Genomic DNA, 23,242 nt, shown 5'->3' on the forward strand with positions numbered 1-23,242 from the left:
ATTGCGTCTTTGGTAGTGAATTTACTTCACAATTGGTTAGAAATTCTTAGAACAAGGGTAGGTGAAAATAGCTTTTGTGGAAATTTTAAATGAAATAAATGTGAACATTTATTTGTATTATGCGAAGATAAATATTGCCACTTCTCGTTTTTGCATGGAAGGTAGGAAAAATTGCCTTTGCTACAGTTTCGGTAGAATTATATAAGAGTATTATGAGGAAACGGCTTACTGAATTTGACTGTAAACCCAGATGGTCTCTGAGCTTGTCAAGATGAACTCGTTATGCTTAGCGGTGTAGGTCAGGTTGCAGTGCCAGTGGAAATGTCGGGTCTTGCACATCTGCACAGCTGAACAGGCCTTCTGTAACTGGAGAAAGTTTTTATAAAATAGCTGTTGCTAAAATAAGGTAAATTGATAACTATGTTTTTGCTTTGAGTGCTTGTCAAATTTACGTTGAGTTGTTGGAGGAGTTTCTCTGTGAACTTTTTGTAGGATAGTTGCACTTCCACGTGTAAACAAACACACTGTGAAAGGGCATCGTGTTTTTATTTTCTAAATTAATCTGACAGTTCCCCCGGTTGAAAGTGGCACAGAAGGTGTGTTTGTATAGATCTGTCTCGGTTTTGCTCTTACTGATGGCATGGTTTTTATTTGCTTTCCCGGAGCCTACAGCTAGAGCTTACAGAGCCATATGACTAGCCAGATTGGGGAGCTGATCCACTTAAATACTCATCTGGGGTTTTTCCTTGTTTGGTTTGTTTGTTGGCTGGACTAGTTTATAGGTGGTGCCCTCTGGTTGCTTGGACTTGTGAACGCTTGCCTTGGGACAAAGAAGGGATATGAATGGGTGTGCAAGCACAGTGGGGCTCAAATCTGCCACTTTCCAAAGTAGCAGGCGGTAATTATACGGGTATTGTGATTCTGATTGTGGGTGCAGAAGCTGAATTACTCCTGAAGTGTGTTAGCATGGCAGAGGCTGATCCACTGCCAAGTAGAGAGGTGGTTGTGATGGAATGAGCGTACCTTGTAGATCCCGTTTTCTAAATGGTGTAGCAGTAATAAGGTGTGTTTGCATACAAATACTGCTTCGTGCAATTCCACCTACTGTCGTTGGCTGTACGGTGTGATTTTGGTGAAATGCTATATATGTAAATGACATAGGTGTACTAGTACAGCCTTTTAAATGTCAGCTTCCCCCCCCCCCCCCCCCCATCCTGGAACTGATTATAAAGATGTTTCTTAGATACTTCTTAAAATTTTGAGTTTTAGGTGATTTCTTCAGCTGCATGCTGTGAAGTCTCGGTGTGAAAATTCCTACTAGATAGGATGTAGAAAAATGCTTAGAAATGAACAGTCAATTTTCTGCATTTTTCAGTTAAAGATAAAACGACGGTCATGGGCTAATATTGTAGTTAAACCCTCCTGGAGGAAGTATTTACAAGAGGGTTTCCCTTCTGCCTCTGTAAAGAACTTTGTGTTATAAAGGTGTTATGAGGAGCAAGTTTGTAGCTGTGAGCAGCAGTTAGGATACATAGCTCTTGTTGCAGCCTGATGGTACACACAGCTATGTATTCTGCCTCCTGTTGAGCAGGGTAATCTAATTTTTGTGCTACAAAGGAATACTTTGTTTCTGACCTTTCAGCTTTAACAATTTTTAAAATTAATATTTGTGTCAAAACTAGTAGTGAATGTGAGAATTCCTAAGGTATAGGTTGCTTATGCTGCACGGAATGAGACTGTTAGTGAGAACAGCAAAGCTCTAGGAGAACCATTTATTTCACTAGACACTATTATATCAGCGGCATGGCACTACTTGCTTAAATAACTTAACCTGTAGTAAAGAATATAACAAACTTCCTGTTGATGTCCATTTTCTGTGTATTGTATCAACATGTATTGCTTTCGGTGCTCTGTCAGCTTCTTAATATTGAAACAAATGCAGAACTTCAACATACAGGAGGTGACTTTGGAGGTTGAGTATCGAATAGACACCACTCTGGACCTGAAAGTGCAGGCTTGATGAATCCCAGAGTGGTCTTTGCAAGCTCTCTGCAGTGTACTTTTAAAGTGGGGAATACTGAGATCCTCAAACATTGTTTACTTCTTAAGAGCAGTGATTTAAAAGGAAAAGCAAAAGGGGTGGGTGTAAAAAAATATAAAGCTGAGCAAAATGTATGCAAGCACATAAAACCGACACTCCCCTCGCACAGCTTCTTGATTAATTTTTAATGGCAGTATCTGTGTTCTTCTCACTGTTACATTTTTAGTTACAGGGGTTTTAGTTTCCTCAAACAACTTTGTGTTTTCATTTTATTATAAATACGTAGTTGTCATCTCAGATTAGAGATCTCAATGTAAAATATTCTATATGAACGGATTTTAATGTAGCCTATTCCTCTCAACTATTTCTTTTAGATTCTTTTTAGTGGGTGCTTATCATGGCAACAGGAGGTGGTCCATTTGAAGAAGGCATGAATGATCAGGACTTGCCCAGCTGGAGCAATGAGAGCCTTGATGACCGGCTGAACAACACGGTATACTTCACCTTAGCTCTCGGTTGTCGTTTTGTGCTGTATGTTAAAATTAATAAGTAGATTCTGTTACGCAGGCAACAATGGAAAAACCTAAGTCTTTTCAGTACAGCTTTTCAGGTAAGTATCTACAAAACTGTGAAATCTAAGTAAGTGAGGTAGACAGGAGTGAGCAATGTGTATAATTCAGAGGTCGTGAAAAATAAATGTAGATGTGTCTATGGGAAGCATTTTATGTAAAATCAAATAACTATGCAGAAAAGCATGTTAGCTGTCATTAGAAGTGAAAACTTCTCAATTTCAAAAGTTCTAAATTGCTTAAGAGCCTTTGCCAAGGAAGGGATACATTTTTAGCTTTATCGTAAGCTAATTAAATGCATAGTGAGATGTTACAAGTTAAAAATTTCTTGACAAGCTATTCTGAATTTAAGCAATGGAGAAAATGATATTTTGTAATGTGACATTTGCTCTAGGGATCTTAGTAGCAGTGCATGTTTTGGTATCACTCTTTTTTTTACTTTTAAAAGAGAAGTAAAATCCCTTTCACTGAATTAAACATTTGCTATCCACACAGACAGAAAGTAAATATGACTACTACTTCCTTTCATTTCCTTTGCCTTAAGGACTGGGGAAGTCAACAGAAAAAAGCAAACAGATCATCAGAAAAAAACAAGAAGAAGCTTGGTGGGGATACTGAAACGAGGCTTACTAATGATATATCTCCAGAGTCTTCACCTGGAATGGGACGGCGGAAGACCAGGACTCCTCATAGTTTTCCTCATGCACGATACATGACCCAGATGTCTGTTCCAGAGCAGGCTGAACTAGAAAGACTTAAACAAAGAATAAACTTCAGTGATCTGGATCAGGTTTGTGTGAATACCAGCTTCCACTGTAAATGTGACTACAAAATTTGTTCAGCTGTCTCTTGATAATTTAACAAATGAATAAAGAAAGCTTTCATAAGCAACTTAGATTTAAAAAAAAAATCTCATGTTCTGTGGGAGCCAAATCACTGTTCCAGTTCTGAACTTGAGGAAACTGGAAAGTTGAGGACCGTGGCTTTTCTTTGCCTGAGGGTATGCCAACAGTCTTTACTTTGTTTGTCTCAATTATTAACAAATGCCTGTGTCCTTAAATCAGTATTTATTACTCATCATACTTGTCTGCCACTTGAAAATGTCTGTTACCTTATTTGAAAGTATGTTCTTAAAGTGGCATAGTTTTTGATTCTGACCACTGCTATCTTTGTGGATTAAGCAGAAGAGCATCATTAAGAAGTGCTGCTCTGTAGTACAGCGAAAGGTACATCATGAATTCTTGAGCCATAACTGCTTCTTTGGGAATATTGGCATATTCATCCTTCCCTTGTCCAAAGCAATGGGAAGTGAGGGATTATCTCACTGGCAACAAAGCGATAAATTTGTGCTAACAGTTTCAGAATAGAGGCTTGTTAATCTTTGCTAAAGCTTGCTGTTAACTTGTTTGGGTTGTGAAGATTCTTTCAAATGTGGTTCATTGTTTTGACTTAGACTATAAAAACCAGGCAGAGCTGCTTCCAGAAATGTATGTTATTGGAACAAGTTGGTGTTCAGAAGTTTTTGAAGAAAAGCTAAAGTATGAGATCATATTCTGCAAGCTTATGCTATTCTTGTTTGTTTTTATTATTCTCTCAAATACCTGGAGAAGTAGGATGCCATTCGCTATAGCAAAGGTGGAGGCCACAGCAAGGTTGAGGAGCTAAGCTCTGTGTGGGACTGCAGAGCCCTTCCGCTTCTCAGCTGGTCTGGGAGGGTGGGTTGTTTTCTGAAAACTATGGCAGAGACCACTGGCACTGTCTTGATTAGTGAAACTAACCAGAGCTAAGAATATATTGGAGAAAAAATAAAGCAATTGTTCTTTGTTTTGTTTGTTTATAGAGAAGCATTGGAAGTGATTCTCAAGGCAGGGCAACGGCTGCTAACAACAAACGTCAACTTAATGAAAACAAAAAAACATTCAACTTCTTGTCACTGCAGATAAACACTAACAAAAGCAAAGGTCCTGCGTCAGATTCCCAAAAAAAGGAAAGCGGGATACCGTTGCAATGTAAAGAGTTGTTTGAAGCTGCTCTAAGCAAGGATTTCTTGCAGAATTGTCAACTCTCTGTTCAGGAAGATGGAAGAGGAGAACCAGCTATGGATAGCAGCCAGGTACTTGCTTAGCCTATAAGATCTACAGAATAAGCGCTCTTCGAAAGGTTTTAATGACCCTATTACTTTTCAGTGCATCTTTCTAAATTTCCAGTATAACTGTTGTAGTTAAACTTTTATTGGATGTACTTATTATTAAATACTGTTCTACAAGGCAACCTGAGGAAAAGATGAAACCAAGTTTAATGTATCGTCCATTAGAACTTACCGTACATTTATTACAGTTTAAAAATAAATAAATAAGTTAATTTTCATCACAGAAGTTGATTCTCTGCTATACAGTTCCAGGAAATAGTCTCATAGTTCAGTATTTTCATATGTTAGTAGTATCAGCTCAATTCTGTTAAGGCTATGTCGACAAGAAGCCCTGTGCTTCAGCACTTCATGCATGCATATATTCTCGTTACAAAGGCTTTTGACTTATAAGCACATTTATGTAAGTGGTTAAATGATTGAAAGTACAGTATGTCACCCTATTGCTGCTACTTTACTGTTGCTGTCACCATGTTTTGTGCATTACAGACCTTACAGCTGTAGCTGAATGCTTTCAGTAATTTCAGTGTCTTTACAGATTGTGAGCAGACTAGTTCAAATTCGCGACTATATTGCTAAGGCCAGCTCCATGCGGGATGATCTTGTAGAGAAAAATGAAAGATCGGCCAATGTTGAGCGTTTATCACACCTTATAGAACACCTTAAAGAGCAGGAGAAATCCTATCTGAAATTTTTGCAAAAGATGCTTGTAAGTTTGAGAACATATTTGTTTCTGCACTGTAAGACTTGATTTTTATAAGGAGTTGACTGTTGCTGTTTTGATGTGCTACTGGGGGTGTTGGTTTTTGAGTTGTAGTACCTTCCATAATTCATTTTTACCACCCCATTTGTTTAGCTCTTGATTTATGCCACTGAAATATTTCAGGCTAGAGAAAATGAGGAGGAGGATGTTCGGACTATAGATTCAGCTGTGAGATCTGGTTCTGTAGGTGAGAGCACATCGCTAAATACTGATGTGCAGTCTGAGGCTTCAGATACCATGGTAAGCTGCTTTTTAGTAATTTAGTAATTAAAGTGCTAGAAGTGAAGGCTCATGTGGGTTTTGTTTTGTTTTTTCCTCCTAATTGTTGTGACAGTGACATGATCTGCAGTTCAATTCAAAAATATTAAATCCCCTAACCTGTTCAGGTGGTATACATGCACATGTGGGACTTTCTTCAATATGAATTTAAAAAATAATACTTCTCTCACAACAATATCTTGATAATTTTTCTTTAATCTTTGTTCAAAGGAGATTGAAGGGTTAAATGTGTATTTCGGTAGAGGTATGCACGGAACTGATGTAGGAAGGAATAGTTTTCTATGTGACTTTTCATCTCTAAGTTTTCCTGTTGGTGGGAAAACTTACTGGTGCTGGGTAGGGATGAGAGGGTTATAAATGAGTGATAAGTGGGCCATTGGTCAAAAAATTTCCTAGTCACATGGTAGAAATACTGGCCGAACACAGAAGTTTCTCTTTTTTTTGAGAGAGACAGATGGACACCTGATAGTAAATGTTTTCTGAATTAATCCTGAAATGCACAGACGATCTTCTTTCCTATCTGTGAAACCTTTATATCACAAGCAGTTCTTGTAGTAGACAAGTGAAAGTGCTGTCCTATGTTCTATGTCTTCCAATACTTCCAATGCACTGAGGAAAAATAATAGCTGGTGCTCTTGTACCCGGTTAGTACTCAGTGCTCCACAAATGGTAAGAACTGAAGCACTTAGATGTAAAACAACAGTTAAGATCTTAAGGGATCTTTGTAATTCTGAAATAATTTTTTGTTGTCGTAAAGAAATACAACTACAGACACGGAATATGTATTTTTAACTTTATAAAATTTAATTTAAAAAAAAGTGGAAAAAAAACAGATTTCAAGAAGTATTAATATAAACATGCATTTTTCTTCATCTTTGCAAAAGGAGTTCTAGTTTTCTGTTTGGCTCTTCATTTTGCAGCTGATTTCTCTTTATACGCAGTTTAAATATATGCAGAATGAATACTTCTGCTCTTGTGAAGTTGATTGCTATGTGGAGTTTCATTGTTACACATTGTAAGAATGACTAAAAATATCTTTGCTCTTTAGTAGATTTTATTTGGTAGTAGTTTTCAGTATATGACAAGATACAAGTGGGTTGGTTTGCAGCTTAAAAATGCATGCTAAGCTGGAGTACAAAATCTAACGTGCTAATTATTTAGTAAAGGAGGTATCTTTTAGTTTGATCTCTTATCCCTGCATTGAGGACAAACTGGGGAATACAGGTTACAGACACTGGTGTTAGAGCAAGCCCTAAAGAGAAAAGCGACAGAGCTCCTCTGAATGACAGGGAGATCTGGCCTCGTAGAATTAATAGCCAAAAACATGGATTGTCTTCTAAGGTACACCTCAAAATATTATTTTAGCCTCAGAAACATGATTTATACATGCTGATTTTATTTTTGTCCCTGTTAACCTGCTTCAAGTGTATTTGTTACTTATTGTTGAATGTTTCCATTTGGCCAGCTTATCTGTATCTAGCTGTCTTTTCACTGAATTCATTTTCTTTACCTAGAGTTGTTTTCTTTGATGATGTTTGACAGCATTCTCTTCTCAAGCGTCCGTACTGGTAGAGAAAATAATACCTGTAATATCTAACTACATCAGCTGTACAAAAGGTGTTCTGATGGAGTGATAGATGACCCTTCCAAATTTTCTGTTCTCTTTCAAGGAAAGCGTATTGTAAATTGGACTTTCAGACACTTGTCACAGTAATTTTAGGAATTTGGAGGAAAAAATGAATCGGGGGGTTAGATGTCAGTTGTTCCATGTGTTTTGTAACAGCTTTGTATAAAAATCTCTGGTTGGAAGCTGAAGGCCAGAACGTCTTGGAGTCTAGAATTTGATGTGTTTATGGCTTTTCTACAGCTTTGTCTTTTCTTCTGATTAAAAGAATAAAATAGGCATTTTTCATAAATCGAACATTTAAATGTTTTGTCAAGCTTATCATTTTAATCGTAGACCTAAACTTGAAAAGTTTCATTTTTAATGAACGCAGGCAAATCTGGTACTTCATAGATTAAAGCTTAGGTTACTATTTCGGTGTGTGAGACTCAAGAGACCCAGCGTTTTTTCCTTTCCTCCCTCCATTCCTTCCCATGTTGATTTCATTGTGCCTCTAGTCTGCTTTATACACTCAAGATAAAAACTTAGCAGGAATGTTTAGTGCCAGTTGCAGCACGTGTTTTAGTGATGCTTCTCTGAGAAGCTGAGAATTCGAGATGTGTTCTCCCTTATCTGCTGGGAAGTTGTGTTCCGTGGTAGCCAGAACCTGTTAACGAAATAGCTATTCTGACTTTCAGCACTGAGAGTTTGTTTAGCATTTAGAGAATTTTGTATTTCAGGAACTCAGCACTATGTGGAGAAATGATGATCCTTTTAAGATAGGAATTCATAAATATTTGAAGAGAATATTACTCAGAAAAAAGAGGCAAAATTTTCCATGTTTTTATCTGCGTAGTGTGATAATCAAACTTAAACAGGAGCAGGATCTTTACCTGTGGGATGTCTTCCTGAAATACTTAATTTGCTGATAATTCCTGAAAAAAGAGGCAAACTTCCAATTATTAATTAGGATAGTAAGAGGAAAGTAACTTTTTTCCTAATGTATTTTAACTGTACAACATGCTTTCATTCCTTCAGTTTATTTCTATATGGCTGAAAATAGAGAGGGATTTGTGCATGTCGTGTCTTGAAATTGGTTTGCCAAAGTCTGGGGTAGTTTAGTATCTGTTGCAAAAATGTAGTGTGCAATAGAATCACAGATTGGCTTGGAAGGGACCTTAAAGGTTATCTAACTCCAACCCCCCTGCCATAGGCAGGGAAATAGGTTAGAGAAGAATAACTACACAAAATTTTCTGCTGAAAATGTAGGGATTTTAGGTTAGTAAATCAATCCAGATCTTGTATTATATGTAACTCCATGATTCTACGCCTTATGTTGCTTAGCTTTAGCAATCTTATAAATGCATGTACTCTGCTGTGAATTTATGATTCAAAGGATAGAGGGATGCTTGGGTTAGTCTTTGGGACATGCTAGGTGGCTGACTGGATTTCTAAAGAAAACTTTACCCCAGAAGTGGTAGGCATATCTTGGTGGTACAGTTTTCTTCCTGTTATGTCTAAAATTCCTAGACTGAAAAGGTTTCATCTTTCAGGTAGCCCATTTCACTTGCACCACGCTGTTTGATTCTATTTAAGTCCTGCTTTTGAAAGCAGTGCTACTTTCCAAATAAATCACTGTGGTTATGGCAGTGCTCTTCTGTATCTTTCAGGCCAGAGATCCTCAACAGGAAGCTAAGGAGGAGCTGGAAAACTTGAAGAAGCAGCATGATTTATTAAAAAGGATGCTACAACAGCAGGAACAGTTGAAGGCTCTTCAAGGAAGACAGGCAGCTCTTCTTGCTTTGCAGCATAAAGCAGAGCAAGCGATTGCTGTCATGGATGATTCTGGTATGTGGAATGACAGTATCTGTCATAGTTACGTTAGCGTGCCGATTAAATCATTAAAGCTGGAATTGTGGAATACGTTTTTTATAATCTTTAAAATCTTACTGCAAGGCTTGTATTTATGAAAAAAATGACTAATATTATAAAATGATGTGTCAATTAAAAACCATGCAGTTGATTTCGGTGGTTTACTTGTAAAATTCTAAATGTGTGTTGTTTTTCCCTAAGAATTGGACTACCAGGTCAGATTAGGAGTCTGCCTCTTGTATCACTCAATATACCAGGCATTTGAGGAAAATTGGAGCAGGGCATGTAGAGTGTGTTCTCTCTTGCTGCACCTTGGCCATAGGCAGTTGGCATTCTGAGTTTTTTTTCATTTTATTTTATTGTTTCTGTTTTTGTTTTGCCTTTTTTAATGGGTGGTTGCTTGACAGTTTAATAGCCATTGATAGACAAAGGATTTATTCAATAAAAGGAGGAAGTTGCTAAAGCAGTACATAAGCAAATAAGGAACTAGAACTCTAAAATTCATTGCCCTGTGTATTTTGAGGTGGCTCTCATAATAGCGTACCACCATTATGTTACAACCTTCGGTTGAAAAGCATTCTTCTAGTCAGTCTTAATACACTCCCAGGTTTTTAAAAGCTGTCTTTAGGACAGAGACTTCTCTGTTATGTACTTAAAAGTTGCCAGCAGAGTTGTTTGTTTTCTCAAATGTTCAATTCTAAAAGGTCATACTTGGTGTAAGTGCCATTGACGTGTGAGTTACCTTATGTTGTTCTTTGTTGCAGGTTAGTCCTTTTAGCTTATAATATGAAGAATTTTATTTTTTTTTGCATATGTCACCCTTCCTCTACCTCTCCACAAATCCTGTTCAGTTTTCCTTGGAAATGAGGTAGATCAGAGTTGTGTGCAGTCCTAGGGAATGATGTTTTTCCACCGAGTAACTTCATGTTCAGACCGTGTTACTGTTCTGTGCCTCTTCCCCATAAAAGCTGTCATTAGGCTTCATTAGAGGGCTACGTGGAATAGCGGTTCTTATTACGGTTGGTTTTTGTATTCAATATAGCTTAATTTGTAGGAAATACAAGCATTGATATCTGTATTTTATGAAAAGTCCAAGTTTCCGTGTTCTGATGAGCTTCTCTTTCTGTTCTCTTTTCCTGTCCTTGATTAGATATGCTATGGGAAAGAAGGTGTAGACCTAGCTAAGAAAATTAGATTTTAGTGTAGGAAGAGAAGCAGAGAATCTGGTAGAGAGCTTGCAGAAAGCTACCACAGGAGCAGAAGTAGCAAGCCGCTTTAAGGGGATTTTCTTGCTTCTTTCTAAAACGGCTCCCGGTAACTGTTTTTCTCTTATGTGCTGTACTGCAGTAGATCTGTGGTGGAATCTTCTCTCTTCCACTTTCCTCAAAATACACAAAGCTCTACTCACAAAGTGGGTAGAAAATAGGATTGCTTACGATAAATTAGGACTTCGTTCTTTTTTATTTTCTGGTGTTGTTTTTATTTGTGTAATATTTCCAGTGATGTCACTCTTAATAAGTTTCTTACTGCTATTTGTGTTGACTTACTTAAAGTTGTAAAATATACCAGAATTGCAGGGCAGAAAATAGGAAGATTCAAATTCAGTGTAGGGCAAAATAACTTGCTAAATGTTTTTATATTTGAGAATAGTGGAACTTTATTGCGACCAGAGCAGATAATAAAGTCATGATCTATGGGGAAAAATAAATATTTATGCTTGATTTTCATATGAAGTATTGATTTATATTTGGAGAGAAAGCAGGAGTTGTTTGAGCCTCTGAACTGTCAGTTGCATATCTTAGTATTGTTTGAGTCTGAGCTTTCAAGGAGGAAAACATTTATGTTTTTTCTTCTGTAAAGGTTTTTCAAGGATGAAACCTTGAGACTGTTTGCAACTGTAAAAGTTGCAATTTCAATCAACATGAAGGCTTGGTGTGCTGTTTAATATTTTAAGGAAGTAAATTAAATGCAATATTCTTAATTTAGCTCTACTGGGTAAGAGAAGTAATTTAATATTAGTAATTGTTTTTTAGAAACAATGTTTCCATCAACCCTAAGCAATTTGGTTATATTCATTTTGCTGACCTTTTTTTGCAAAACAGAGATCAAATTTGTAGTCTTTTTTGTATATCCTTTTCATGAAGGAACTGTAAGTTGACTTGTAAGAGAGATAATCTTTCAAAGTTAAAGTTGGTGGGAAGGCCGCAGCATTAAAAGTAATTGCTGCTGTTTTAAAAGGTACAATATTGTAATGCTTGTTAAACCAAGCATTTTCATCAAATGGCCTTTATTTCTTTGCTGTAAACAAGCACTAACGTTTTTCCTCCTTTATGTTCATGCCCAGTTGTAACAGAGACTACAGGTAGTGTTTCAGGAGTAAGTCTCACATCAGAACTGAATGAAGAATTAAATGACTTAATTCAACGCTTTCATAATCAGCTGCATGATTCTCAGGTCAGTCCTTGCATTGCACTTTAAGTTCTACTGTTGTCTGTTTTTCTTATTATTTTGAACATTAATTTAAATGCTTTTGTCATGTATTTGTATTCATCTACTGGTGGAATAATTAGGGTTCTTCCAAATCTGAAAACCTAGCATCTTTGTGTTCCTAAGGGTTATCTAAGACTGATCTGTCCTTTCTGTCTCACAGTTCTCCATGGAAGTCCAAAGAAATAATTTCAATGTTGCTGTATAATGATATATAAATTTAATACATAATTGGGATATCATGAGACTGTTTTCAGTATCATTTTCACTTTATAATAATGTTCTTTGTTGTGCTGTTGAGCCTAGCAAGCCTATAAGAGGGCTTTTTGTTTCTAACAACTTATTTTGCTTTTTTGCATGGTACTTTGAATAAAATGAAGTTATTCTTTTTAGACACAGTCTGTGCCAGACAATAGAAGGCAAGCGGAAAGTCTTTCACTTACCAGAGAGATTTCACAAAGCCGAAACTCTTCGGTGTCAGAACACCTGTCAGATGAGAAGGCACAGCTTTTTAACAAGATGCGGATGTTGCAGGGTAAAAAGCAAAAAATGGATAAACTGTTAGGAGAACTTCACACGCTTCGTGACCAACATCTAAATAACTCCTCTTGTAAGTAAACATAAGCAGGATTATATCTTCTCAAAAATGCAGTTTATTACATACGTTTGTAAGATGGTCTTTCAATTTGTGACTGGATAATGAATTGTCAGTATAGTAGGTGATCAAGCTGTGATGGAGCAATGTTATGTAACTGGTTTTTAATGCAGTAAAAGTTTCAGGCTTGATGGAGAGAGAGCCTGACAAGCACAAATGAGTGTTTTTGCTAGTAGCACTTATTGTGGCATTATTACAGTTGACTAGTGAGGTCGTGATGACTGGATTTTTTTTCTTCAAGGCTTGTCAGTGATACTTCTGACTCCTGGAGCATACCACATGAACTTGCACTTTCTGTACTGTATCACAGTACAGAATTCACGTACTCTGTACTTCTGATGTTAAGAGCTCTATGGCAAGATCAGGTTTGATTTTTTTCTGCTATTAAAGGAACTTCTCATCCACTTATCAATAGGGACTTGGATTACAGGTCGTACCAGAGAAGCTCAGCTGTCTGAATGGACTAGATTTTTCTGTTTTGTTTCTTAGATGACTTTCCCATCCTTAAAGCCTTAATGTGGGCCTACTACCTGTTACAACTTTTTGCTTCTACCTTCACATTTACCCTGGTGAAGCTTTGTTCTATAGCTGGAAATTGCTGAGGGATGATTATTGTGTAGTCTGAACATTAAGAAATGAGGCACTTGAAGCATGCTCCTATAGAAGGGCAGACGGGTTTGATGATTACATTGCTGCAACCCTTTCTTCCTACATGTGTTTAAATGAATGTATTTGGATATGATTTTAAGTAGCTGGACAAAGCAAACATCAGATCTCAAGGCCATGTTCTAAAGCATATGGATACAAGAGTTTTAACAGAGTAAAAAAAAAAAGCTAGAATTTTTCTTTTTATCATGTTGAAATATTAAATTTCAACAAAAGCAATTCATCCACAAGTTAGCCCTTAAAAGTAGTCTTAGGGCAGACTGACAGCATGAAAGCTTCTGCTTTGAAGTTTGATATAGCTAAAGAGAGCTGGCTTAAGTATTGTTTACAGAAGCTGCCTGTTACTGTCTGATGGCATTGCCTTTCATGAAACTTAAGACACAAATTCTTGTTCTTTTAAGAGAGGTATTAATTGCTGCTTTGCATGTTGATAATATTTTTTTTTTGCAGTTACATTTTAAAGTAATTCAGGTAGGCGGGTGCCATTTTTCAGATTGTTCTTATGATATATATGTCTTTTCTGTAGTTTTTCCTGCTTCAGGTTCTCCTCAGAGGAGTATTGACCAAAGAAGTACAACTTCAGCTGCTTCTGCTCCTGTAGGAGTGGTAACTGTTGTCAATGGTGAATCAAATAGTCTGCCATCTGCTCCCTATCCTCCTGATTCCCTGGCTTCTCAGAATGAGAGTGAAGAGGACGACAATTTAAATCCAACAGAAAAGCTTCAGTAAAAGTTCTTTAATATTTTTTCCATTATCTGCTTCAGTGATTTTGGGTGTTAAGTTCTAGGTTGTTTATAGTAAGTTCTGTGTTAAGAAAATTTCATATTTTAATGTACCTAATTTAGTATCACGGACCACTTAGATGGTCATGGACAGTAAAATGAGTGCTCAGCTTTAAGCAGAAATTGCTTACAGCTAGGAAAATGACAGTAAATTTTAAAAACTATAAATATGTATGTATTTTTCATTGGTTTAGTTAATATAACAAAACAACATTTTTTTTTCTCCTCAGGAAGCTAAATGAGGTTCGTAAGAGGCTGAATGAATTGCGTGAGTTAGTTCACTACTATGAACAAACATCTGATATGATGACAGATGCTGTGAATGAAAACACTAAGGAAGAAGAGGAAACAGAAGAGTCAGAAAGTGATTCTGAACATGGGGATCCACAGCCTGTTACAAATATTAGGTTATCATAATTTTTGTTGTTCTAAACCTTTGTAGGTAACTTGTTACAGTTATCCTGAAGCAATACAAGATTTTAATCAACCAGAAGCAATTAATTCTGTGGTTACGTTAACTTATTTACATTAATATTTACATTAACTTTTCCAAAATTTTAATTTGAAGTAGCTTTCTTATACAGATTATTACTAATCTCGTACTACAGCAAATGTAGGTTAATTTGCACATTTCGAAAATCATTATAAGGAATTAAAAAATCTGTAATCACTCTAGATTTAAGCGCTTAAATGTGTATGAAATTCCATTAGAAGATCAACAGGCCTGAATCTAGAAAAATAGAAACAGTCTTCAGGGTATAGATGCATTTGAGTGTGCATTGAGGATCTTCATCGTGCAGAAATAAATACTAATTTGGCTATGAATCATGTAAAGCTTTTGGTAAAGATGTATACCTTGGAATCCTCTTGTAAGCTGATGTTGTAAATGCAGTAGGGAGATGATTTGTAGCTGCTTCTGATTGTTTTAAAAACAATCTGTTGGAGAAATTCTGAACATCAGGACTAATTTTAGAAGGGAATTTTAGGAGGGGTTGACTTTCTTTTTTTATTACAAAGGATCATGAAAATAGGCACATTTTTATAAAAGCGGGTTAATAAAATGACTGAAGTAAAATTCCATCAACACCAGTTCTTAAAAAGCTAACATAAGTAATGCATTTTACCCTAGAAACCCTCAAGGAATCAGTAGCTGGAGTGAAATAAATAGCAACTCAAATGTACAGTGTGGAACGAATAACAGAGATGGAAGACATCTTAATACAGACTGTGAAATAAATAACCGATCTGCTGCTAATATAAGGACTCTAAAAATGTCTTCTACTCTAGGTATGTTCTATTTTTTTAATAATTTCAGTTTAGTTTTGATATCCACATGACATTTTGTGGGAGAACCGTGTTTGAACGAAATGTTCTAGAGTCCACACAGTAGGCTGGTATTTTTCTGAAGTCCAGTAGTTTTTAAAAAAAAAAAAAAAAAGTCAGCAGTTCAGTAATATGTCATTAGTGCTGTTTTGTTTCCTCCCCTCTCCACACCTCCAGACTGCCATAATAGGGAGGATGACAAAGAGACTGACCTACCACAAGGTGAAGATGATGAAGTGGACGAAGATAGAGCTAGTGAAGATTCCATACCTAGTCACAGAAGCAGCCTGGGTGATGCTGCAGATGCTGAGTTCGAGCAGAAGATTAATAGGCTCATAGCTGCAAAGCAGAAACTCAGGCAGTTACAAAACCTTGCTGCTATGGTGCAGGTATTTTTTTTTTTTTGAATATAAATCCATGCATGAAAATATAACTTTTATTCATTATTTCATGTAATATATGAGTTTCAATAAGAGAGAAACTCTTGCTTAGTTTACTGTTTATAATGTGCGTTATTAGGCTGGGGAAAGGAGACACTGATTTGTCTGAGGTGGTTGCTTCTGAATTTCAAATCTGTAATTTTCCTGAGGGACACTAAATAAGACAAGAATGGCCTTAATAGTTAACTTTAGCACTGGATTATAAAAAAATAAACCACAACATCTTGTGTGCTTGTGTGTGTGTGTGTGTATATATATATATATGTATGTATAAAGAGTATTGATCTACATTTTTAAGCTCCTAATGAATATTCATCAATTTTAGTTCTGGAATCCTAGGTTTTGCAATGTTGTGTTTCATTTGGGAAAAATGAATTCTTTTTGACTAAAATCTTCAGATCTATTTGAAGTGTTGCAACATGCTTGAGTGGGATTGGGGGGATTTTTTTTAAGACTCTCAAGGGCCAGCTGTGAATTGACTTTTAATTTAAATGTTTCACTAATTTTCATGATTTATATTAAAAAGAGCTTTTCTTGAATCTAATGTCTCTATGGAAACCTTACATTTAAGCACAATCTAATTTAATGTCTGCATAGATTTGTATGAGAGATGGGGAAAGTTTTATGTGAGAACTCTAAAAATCGATCTGAGTTAGAATGTTTTGTAATAGCAACAGTGTAGATAGTATATAGCTATTCCAAGATTATACTGCTGTCAGAAAATTCTCAGCATCTGGATTAGGCTTGTTCTTTATGATCCCTGCAAAGATGTTAGCTGCATAGTGGTATAAATCAGAATTAGAGATAATAGAGCAACGTTTAAAAAAAATAATGGCAAGTCTTCAATCTTTCCTTGATATTTACGAAGTTCCCATCTTTGCAATCAGTAATAGTATTGTAGGTTTGTATGGCTGTGGCATGCTGGAAAAAAAAAAAAAGCAGTGGCTATAGCTCTATATTTTCAGATTCACTTGAGAGCACAGAATGCAAAAACTAGCAAAAAAAAAAAAAGTAGAATAGAGAACCATGCAGAAGGCTGCTTCTAAAATACAAAATATTTGATTTTTTTGAGAGTAGTTTTGTTTTTATTTGAAGCTGTTAATAGTAATATTTTATATCAAAGCTACAGTAATTAATTCATCTTGTTCAGTCTCCTTCTGTTCCTCTTTTTTCCTTCCACTTTGTTTCTTGACATGCTCGTGTGTTTCTGTCCACTCAGTCATGGGCATAAATACAATTCAAGTGACTCAGACTCACAGAATGAGACAAGTTATTTTGCTTTTATATTGGAGGTTTCAACAGTTTGAGCTTTATAACTTTTAAGTATCTTTAACCAGATAATTTAACATTTAAATTATCTCAACCAGATGATTTAAGTTATCTTTAAGTCAGGATGACATGAAGATGATAACCTCTCTGTTTATTATTTAAACTGAAGGTAAAACTATATAGACTATTTAGTTTGGAATAAAATAATTTAGTTTGACAAACTGAACTTGTTATATTTTGTGTATCAATTTTAAAATAGTCTGACTACCTTTCTTACACCCTTTCAGGATGACGGTCCAGAACCTCAAGCACCAGCTGCAAATGCATCTAATATGGGTGACTTGTTTTTGGGTGAGATGGAAGAGACAAAGCAACAACCAAATAATGTCCGAGCTAGTACCAATAAGATGCAAAAGGATGTAGGACTGAATGAAAAAGCAAGGTATGTCTTTGTCTGATGACAGTAGAATCATGCTTTAAGTGATGTCTTGTCAGGTAAAATGTGTGTAACTTAATTACACAGGGAGAAGTTCTATGAAGCTAAACTTCAGCAGCAGCAACAGGAACTTAAGCAGTTACAAGAAGAAAGAAGAAAGCTGATAGAAATTCAAGAAAAAATTCAAGTGTTGCAGAAAGCTTGTCCTGACCTTCAAGTAGGTAGAATTTCTTTGCTTCCTTAAGCTGTTGAGCAGTGAAAAGTACTTTTCAAACTGTCTTTTTTCCAAGTATAATACTTGGATTAATATAATAATTGGATTAAAAAACTTACAGTTGGTACTAGTCGTATTACATATTATAAGAAGTTGGATTTCTAAAACTAAAAAAGAGCTCTGGTTATCTCGTTCCTTTGCAGGCTCTTGCTCAGTGATTGCTGTATCAAGCTCTTGTTTTGCTGTTGTTGGTCCTCAAAAGTTGCACAGCCTTAATTTCAGGTCTTCAAAAGTGGAGAACCTTCTATCTTATTTTTAGGCTGAAATTTGTCTATCTGCTGTACCTAGCTAGTCACTGCATTTTCAATCCTGTCATTAACCATTTGCAGGTTCTGTTATTGTGAAACAATTTTATGTCTCATAAACATGATCAAAATCTTGTACTTGCAGTTGTACTCAACTGAATTGCATGGTGCTGTACTGTTTGTCATATTCTTTAAAGATAATTTTCTATGAAGTGAGCAGTAAATGGTCAATGCTGTGCATCTACAACATTAAATAATGCTATATTACATAAAAAGGATTTTTGTTGCTTTATCTTAAATAAGTATATAAGGGGCTTTCAAATCAAGTTTCTCACTGAATACTAATTCTGCTATTTCAAGAAGCCTGAAGTGTCTTGGGTGTTAACAGTGGATAAGTTTTTTAGAAAGTTAGTCTTCTGCTTTCTCTTTCAGTTGTCAGCTGGCCTGGGTAACTGCCCAGCAAATAGGCAAACTTCACCAGCAGCCTCAACTCCAGCCATGAATGAGTATAACATGGCTGGCAAGCCTTTACTTGACTTCGATGAATCTGTACCAGTTGGCAATGAGGTATTTCATACTTGATATTTTTAGACTTAAGAAAGAGGGCATACTTAAAAAGGAAAAAAGTTCTAGGTAGCTTGGACCCATTTTCGAGTACTGTGTTTGGAGAGTACAGTAGTAGCTAGTTTAATAAAGTGTGGAAAGAAGTAAATAATGACCTGAACTAGCAAAAGATCTTTTCCCAAAGATAGTAGTTGTTGAATGTTAATGGGGAAGTTCAATGAATATTAAATTTATTCTTTGAGCATTTGATAGGGCATATGACAGGCAAGTCATCTGTGAAGAAAATGATAGCTGTATTTGAAATTTAGTGTATGTTTTGCATACTTTTTCCTCTCTTCCCCAAAAATTCATCTTGATTACTGATCTGGGTATTATTTTGTCTTTCGATCTGAAAATTATGGTAGTACTTGTAGATGTGGAGGAAGATGTGAAGAATATTGTTTCCAGTGGGACTAGACATCAGAAACAATTATCTGAAAAATACCTTTTTTTTCTTTTAAGAGACATTCTCTGACATCATCAGCATTCCTCATAAATTCCACTTTAACAGCTTAGATGAGGCTGAACGGGAAATGCCTGTTCTGTTGTCATTAAAAAGCTGCACTTTGATTCCTCAAGAGGATTTCAGAACTTGTCTTCCAGATGAGCATTATAGAATAACTTGTCTCATGTTGTTAAAAAAAAAAAAAGTCTGAATTCTTTTGTTTTGTTTACACTTGAATGACTTCCTTTTTATTGGAAACAGTTATGGTCTGAGATGAGAAGACATGAGATTCTGAGAGAGGAGTTGCGACGGAGAAGAAAGCAACTTGAAGCTTTAATGGCTGAACATCAGAGGAAGAGAGAGCTGGCGGAAACAATATCTACTGTTGCTGCCTCTGTTAAAAGTGAGGGATCAGAAGCTCACCATACTCCACAGCAAAGCAGGACAGAAAAGTAAGAACATGAATCACTCTTTGCAACAGTCAGTGGGTGCTTCTGTTTAGTGAGGTTTCGGTCTTGAGGCATTTCTGATTTGTCTGAGCATTGTCAGAGCATGATATAATAGAGCAGTAAATTATTTTCTTGATTTCTAAAGTGACTGTTAGTTGGCAGCTTGCCAGGTTTGTGGGTTTTCCCAGCATATTCAGTCTCCCTTGCTCACCAGAAGAGAGGAGAGAGGAATGTGTGGAAAATGCCAAATGCTCAGTGTTTCCTCATCTTTACACCACTTGTAGTGTTAGTAATTTTCCAGTTATTTTACTCAGCAGTATTGGAAGAATACCAGCTTCATTTGTGCTAGTGAGATAATGTTTAAATGATTTTTTTTCAGTTTGATTAATTGATAGACTTGCAATTGGCAAGAGATTATTTTAATATTTTTTCATAAATTGAGAAAATACACCAGTTTCACAGACAGCCCTCTTTTTCCCAATATTTAGTAGGACAATGGCTACCTGGGGGGGCTCTACCCAGTGTGCACTAGATGAAGAGGATGGAGATGAAGATGGTTATCTCTCTGATGGACTTGATCAGGCAGAGGAAGAGGAAGAAGATGCATCAAGTTCGAATGATAGTTTCTCTGTTTATCCCAATAACCACATAACAGAGAATGTGTATTTTCTTAAAGAAAACAAGGATAGGTGAGTGGCATTACTTGTTGGTCTGATGCTTGTCTGGGTGTATTTGGGAGGGGTGGAAGAAGCATTGCATTAAATGCAAAGCACCCTAGTGCAACAAAGTGGAATTTCCTTCTACTTGCTGGTGAGTTGTTTGCAGTGGCACTTTTGTCTTAGCCTCTGTAGTTGCAACGTGCACGACTAACCTAGATTGTCTTCTGTTTTCACCCATATTAAGTGTTGTCTGCCGTTCAGTTCTCTGGTTGTGTTGCATTGTAGTTCCCTACATTGCCATGTTGTTTTAAGCACCATAGTGGAAGATAATCTACATCAAAATTTTTGCTGTGATATCGTTCAGTCTTTTCAAAATAAAACATTCAGAGAATTAAAAAACAGTGCTTAAACTTTTGCTTTCATTTTTTGGCATTTGCGGCACTGAAAACTATTTCTTAGCTATTTTTTAATTAACATGAATGTTTTTAACTCTTGCTTACCTGATTGATTTCATTAATAATCTGTGTGAGCTGTAATGAAAATGCCCCATTAAAAGTAACATTTACTTTCAATTGGTTTCCTCTTTTTGATAACAAAATAATTTTAATGAATACTAATGTATAAGGCTTTCTGTTCAGAAGCAATCAACATAATACAGTAAGATACCAGAGGCACAGCTTCTATTTTCATCTGAGAAGCTATGGTAAATCAATACTGGACAACACTAAAAACAAGATCCAGAAACATCCTTAGCAGTTCTTTTTTTTTTTTGACAGTGGTGGCTGTTACTTTTTGCTTGTTCGTTTGTTTTTTAGGATAGTGTTAGGTTGACAAAATCACGTGGAAGGTTAGCTGGCACACTGAAACGGCCTGTGCCAAGTGAGCTGTTGACATACAACTGCAACATAATTCAAATAACTGAAGTGTCATTAAAGGGAAAGATCTGAAATGTCAGCTTCTGTACTCATTCTTCCTTTCTGCCCCATCCCTCCCATAGGTGGAAAAATGTCCGTCCTCTTTCAGCAGATGGGAATTACCGTCCATTGTCTAAAACCAGGCAGCAGCAAAACGTCAGTATGCGACGTCAGGAGAACCTTCGGTGGATGTCTGAAATTTCCTATGTGGAAGAAAAAGAACGATGGCAAGAACAGATCAATCAGTTGAAGAAACAACTTGAATTTAGTGTCAGCATTTGTCAGACCTTGATGCAGGACCAGCAGGTAGGCATGAAGAGTTAATTCACTGTTCTTACTCTATTTTTTTTTTTATGAATTCTTTCCAGCAATAACTTCTGGTTTTGGTAACTCTGTCCCTGTCGTGTATTTTATTTCCACAGGCGCTCTCCTGTCTTCTACAGACTTTGCTTACAGGCCCTTACAGTATGATGCCCAATAATATTGCATCTTCACAAATACATCTTATCATGCATCAGTTAAACCAGTGTTATACTCAGCTGACTTGGCAGCAGAATAATGTTCAGAGGTTTGTCTGTATTAGTATTTGACTGTGTAATTTGAAATACTTCAGTAACAGAGAATATAGATACATGAATAATAGATTAGAGATAACAGTTAAATAAGAGACTATTGAGCATCTGAATCGATGCAACCTATTGAAATTATATACTTTTTTTTTCAAGTGTTCTAATAGCTTTGAGATGGTTTTTTTTGAATAATCTTCAGTGAAGAGATGCAAATATTGGCATCTTTACCAAAAACCTGTTGCAATAGCTTTATCAGGCTTTTTGATATAAAATTGCTTCCTTGAATGTTGCTTTTATGACTTCAGTTTTTGCTAGACTACCCAGCAGGATTATGGATTCTAATAGCTATAGAAAGATGGTGGGAAAACTTTCTTTCCTTGGGGTTGTCAATCAGAATTTATACTAACTTACACTTGACTTGGACGTGCTACTTTTACCTTTTGAAAAATGATCATGTTTTTAAAAATGATAGTTATGTCACTTCATGGCAGAAAACGTCAAGATCTTCATCCTTGCTTTGTATTTGATAAGTGACATGTATTTACTATTTCTTTTGTGTAATATTTTAATGACAATTGCTTCAAGTATTTTTGCATCTTCCGTTGTTTCTATTTAATTTTCCTACTTATTTTTTGTTGAGTGAATTTCTCGTCATTCTTGCAAGGATGTTTAACTTCTGTGGACTTGACCACTAGTACAGAGCGGTTTATTTTAAGTTGTGCCTGTCACTCAGGATTAAGTAAGTTGTTTTTTGACTAGCCAAATGGAGAAGCACTTCACATACATACCGGAAACGTAGTTTACGCATCTTAACTTGTGATGGTTATATGGGGCAGGTGAAAAAATAAGAATCTGAGATTACTCAGTATAATTCAATTTTTTTTTAGACTGACCATCAAAGCCATTCTTAGTGGTTCAGGTTGCATTTTTAGTATGGTGTCGTCATTCCATAATACAAGTATCCTACTAATTTATTTCTATCAAATTATTTTCTTGTGCTGTTTAAGCTTTGAGATGTTTTTTTCCCCAAGTGCCTATTTTTTCTTGTTTTCAAGGCTGAAACAAATGTTAAATGATCTTATGCGCCAGCAAGAACAACAACAGTGTCAAGAGAAGCCTTCAAGAAAGGAGAGAGGCAGTAGTGCACCACCACCTCCATCTCCTGTTTTCTGTCCGTTCAGCTTTCCTCCACAGCCTGTGAACCTGTTTAATATACCAGGATTTACCAATTTTTCTTCCTTTGCTCCAGGTGAGTATTACTGCAAGTGTGAAAAAGTGAATTTTAAAAATTTCTGTTCCCTCATTTAATTGAAACCTTAATGTGAACTTGCTGGAACTCTGTGGCTTTAAGTTCTTAAACGGTACGTGAACGAGCAGAAGTTTCTCACTTTTTGGCATTTCAGTACTTGTTATGGTTTGAAATACCTATAAATAACAACGTGTTACTCACTGTTGTTTGCATCAGATGTATAGAGTGTTGACTTGGATACAGTGTTCCGAATCTCATCACCAAATCTTTTACCACTGAATTTGAAATTGGAAAATAGGTATTTTACTGTTCTTTTTTTAAAAAAAAACAAATCCTAAGTTGTCTTAAACAATAATGCATTTTAGCTTTTTCAGAAAATGAGCATAAATATACTTGGTAGCTTTCAGAGTCTCAGGTCTATTTTCCGTTTTAGAATATTTTAAATAATACAAAGTCTGCACAGAAGAGTAGTTACGTTCAATTTGCTACTGCTTTGAAGATTCT

General features: G+C 36.1%; 1 protein-coding gene across 20 annotated transcripts in view; it reads left to right on the forward strand.

Annotated features, from left to right (window-relative positions):
- The window catches only part of PCM1 (pericentriolar material 1), a 42,464-nt gene that overhangs the window by 1,507 nt on the left and 17,715 nt on the right, over positions 1-23,242 (forward strand). For 11 of the 20 annotated variants that reach the window (XM_083833493.1, XM_083833497.1, XM_083833482.1 and 8 more), the window contains exons 2-20: positions 2,416-2,534; positions 3,155-3,400; positions 4,451-4,723; positions 5,295-5,465; positions 9,072-9,249; positions 11,618-11,727; positions 12,154-12,370; positions 13,608-13,806; positions 14,094-14,270; positions 14,993-15,150; positions 15,364-15,575; positions 17,183-17,337; positions 17,419-17,548; positions 18,283-18,417; positions 19,160-19,350; positions 19,836-20,036; positions 21,004-21,226; positions 21,343-21,488; positions 22,545-22,738. In XM_083833493.1, coding sequence (XP_083689619.1) covers positions 2,439-2,534; positions 3,155-3,400; positions 4,451-4,723; positions 5,295-5,465; positions 9,072-9,249; positions 11,618-11,727; positions 12,154-12,370; positions 13,608-13,806; positions 14,094-14,270; positions 14,993-15,150; positions 15,364-15,575; positions 17,183-17,337; positions 17,419-17,548; positions 18,283-18,417; positions 19,160-19,350; positions 19,836-20,036; positions 21,004-21,226; positions 21,343-21,488; positions 22,545-22,738 — 3,412 coding nt within the window. In that variant the 5' untranslated portion in view covers positions 2,416-2,438. Of the gene's footprint in view, positions 1-2,415; positions 2,535-3,154; positions 3,401-4,450; positions 4,724-5,294; positions 5,466-5,642; positions 5,760-9,071; positions 9,250-11,617; positions 11,728-12,153; positions 12,371-13,607; positions 13,807-14,093; positions 14,271-14,992; positions 15,151-15,363; positions 15,576-17,182; positions 17,338-17,418; positions 17,549-18,282; positions 18,418-19,159; positions 19,351-19,835; positions 20,037-21,003; positions 21,227-21,342; positions 21,489-22,544; positions 22,739-23,242 lie in introns of all 20 variants that reach the window. The other 9 variants (XM_083833490.1, XM_083833501.1, XM_083833486.1 and 6 more) reach the window with 2 other exon arrangements.

This window comes from Anser anser, assembly GCF_964211835.1.
Source record: "Anser anser genome assembly, chromosome: 4".
NCBI classification, from domain to species: Eukaryota; Metazoa; Chordata; class Aves; order Anseriformes; family Anatidae; genus Anser; species Anser anser.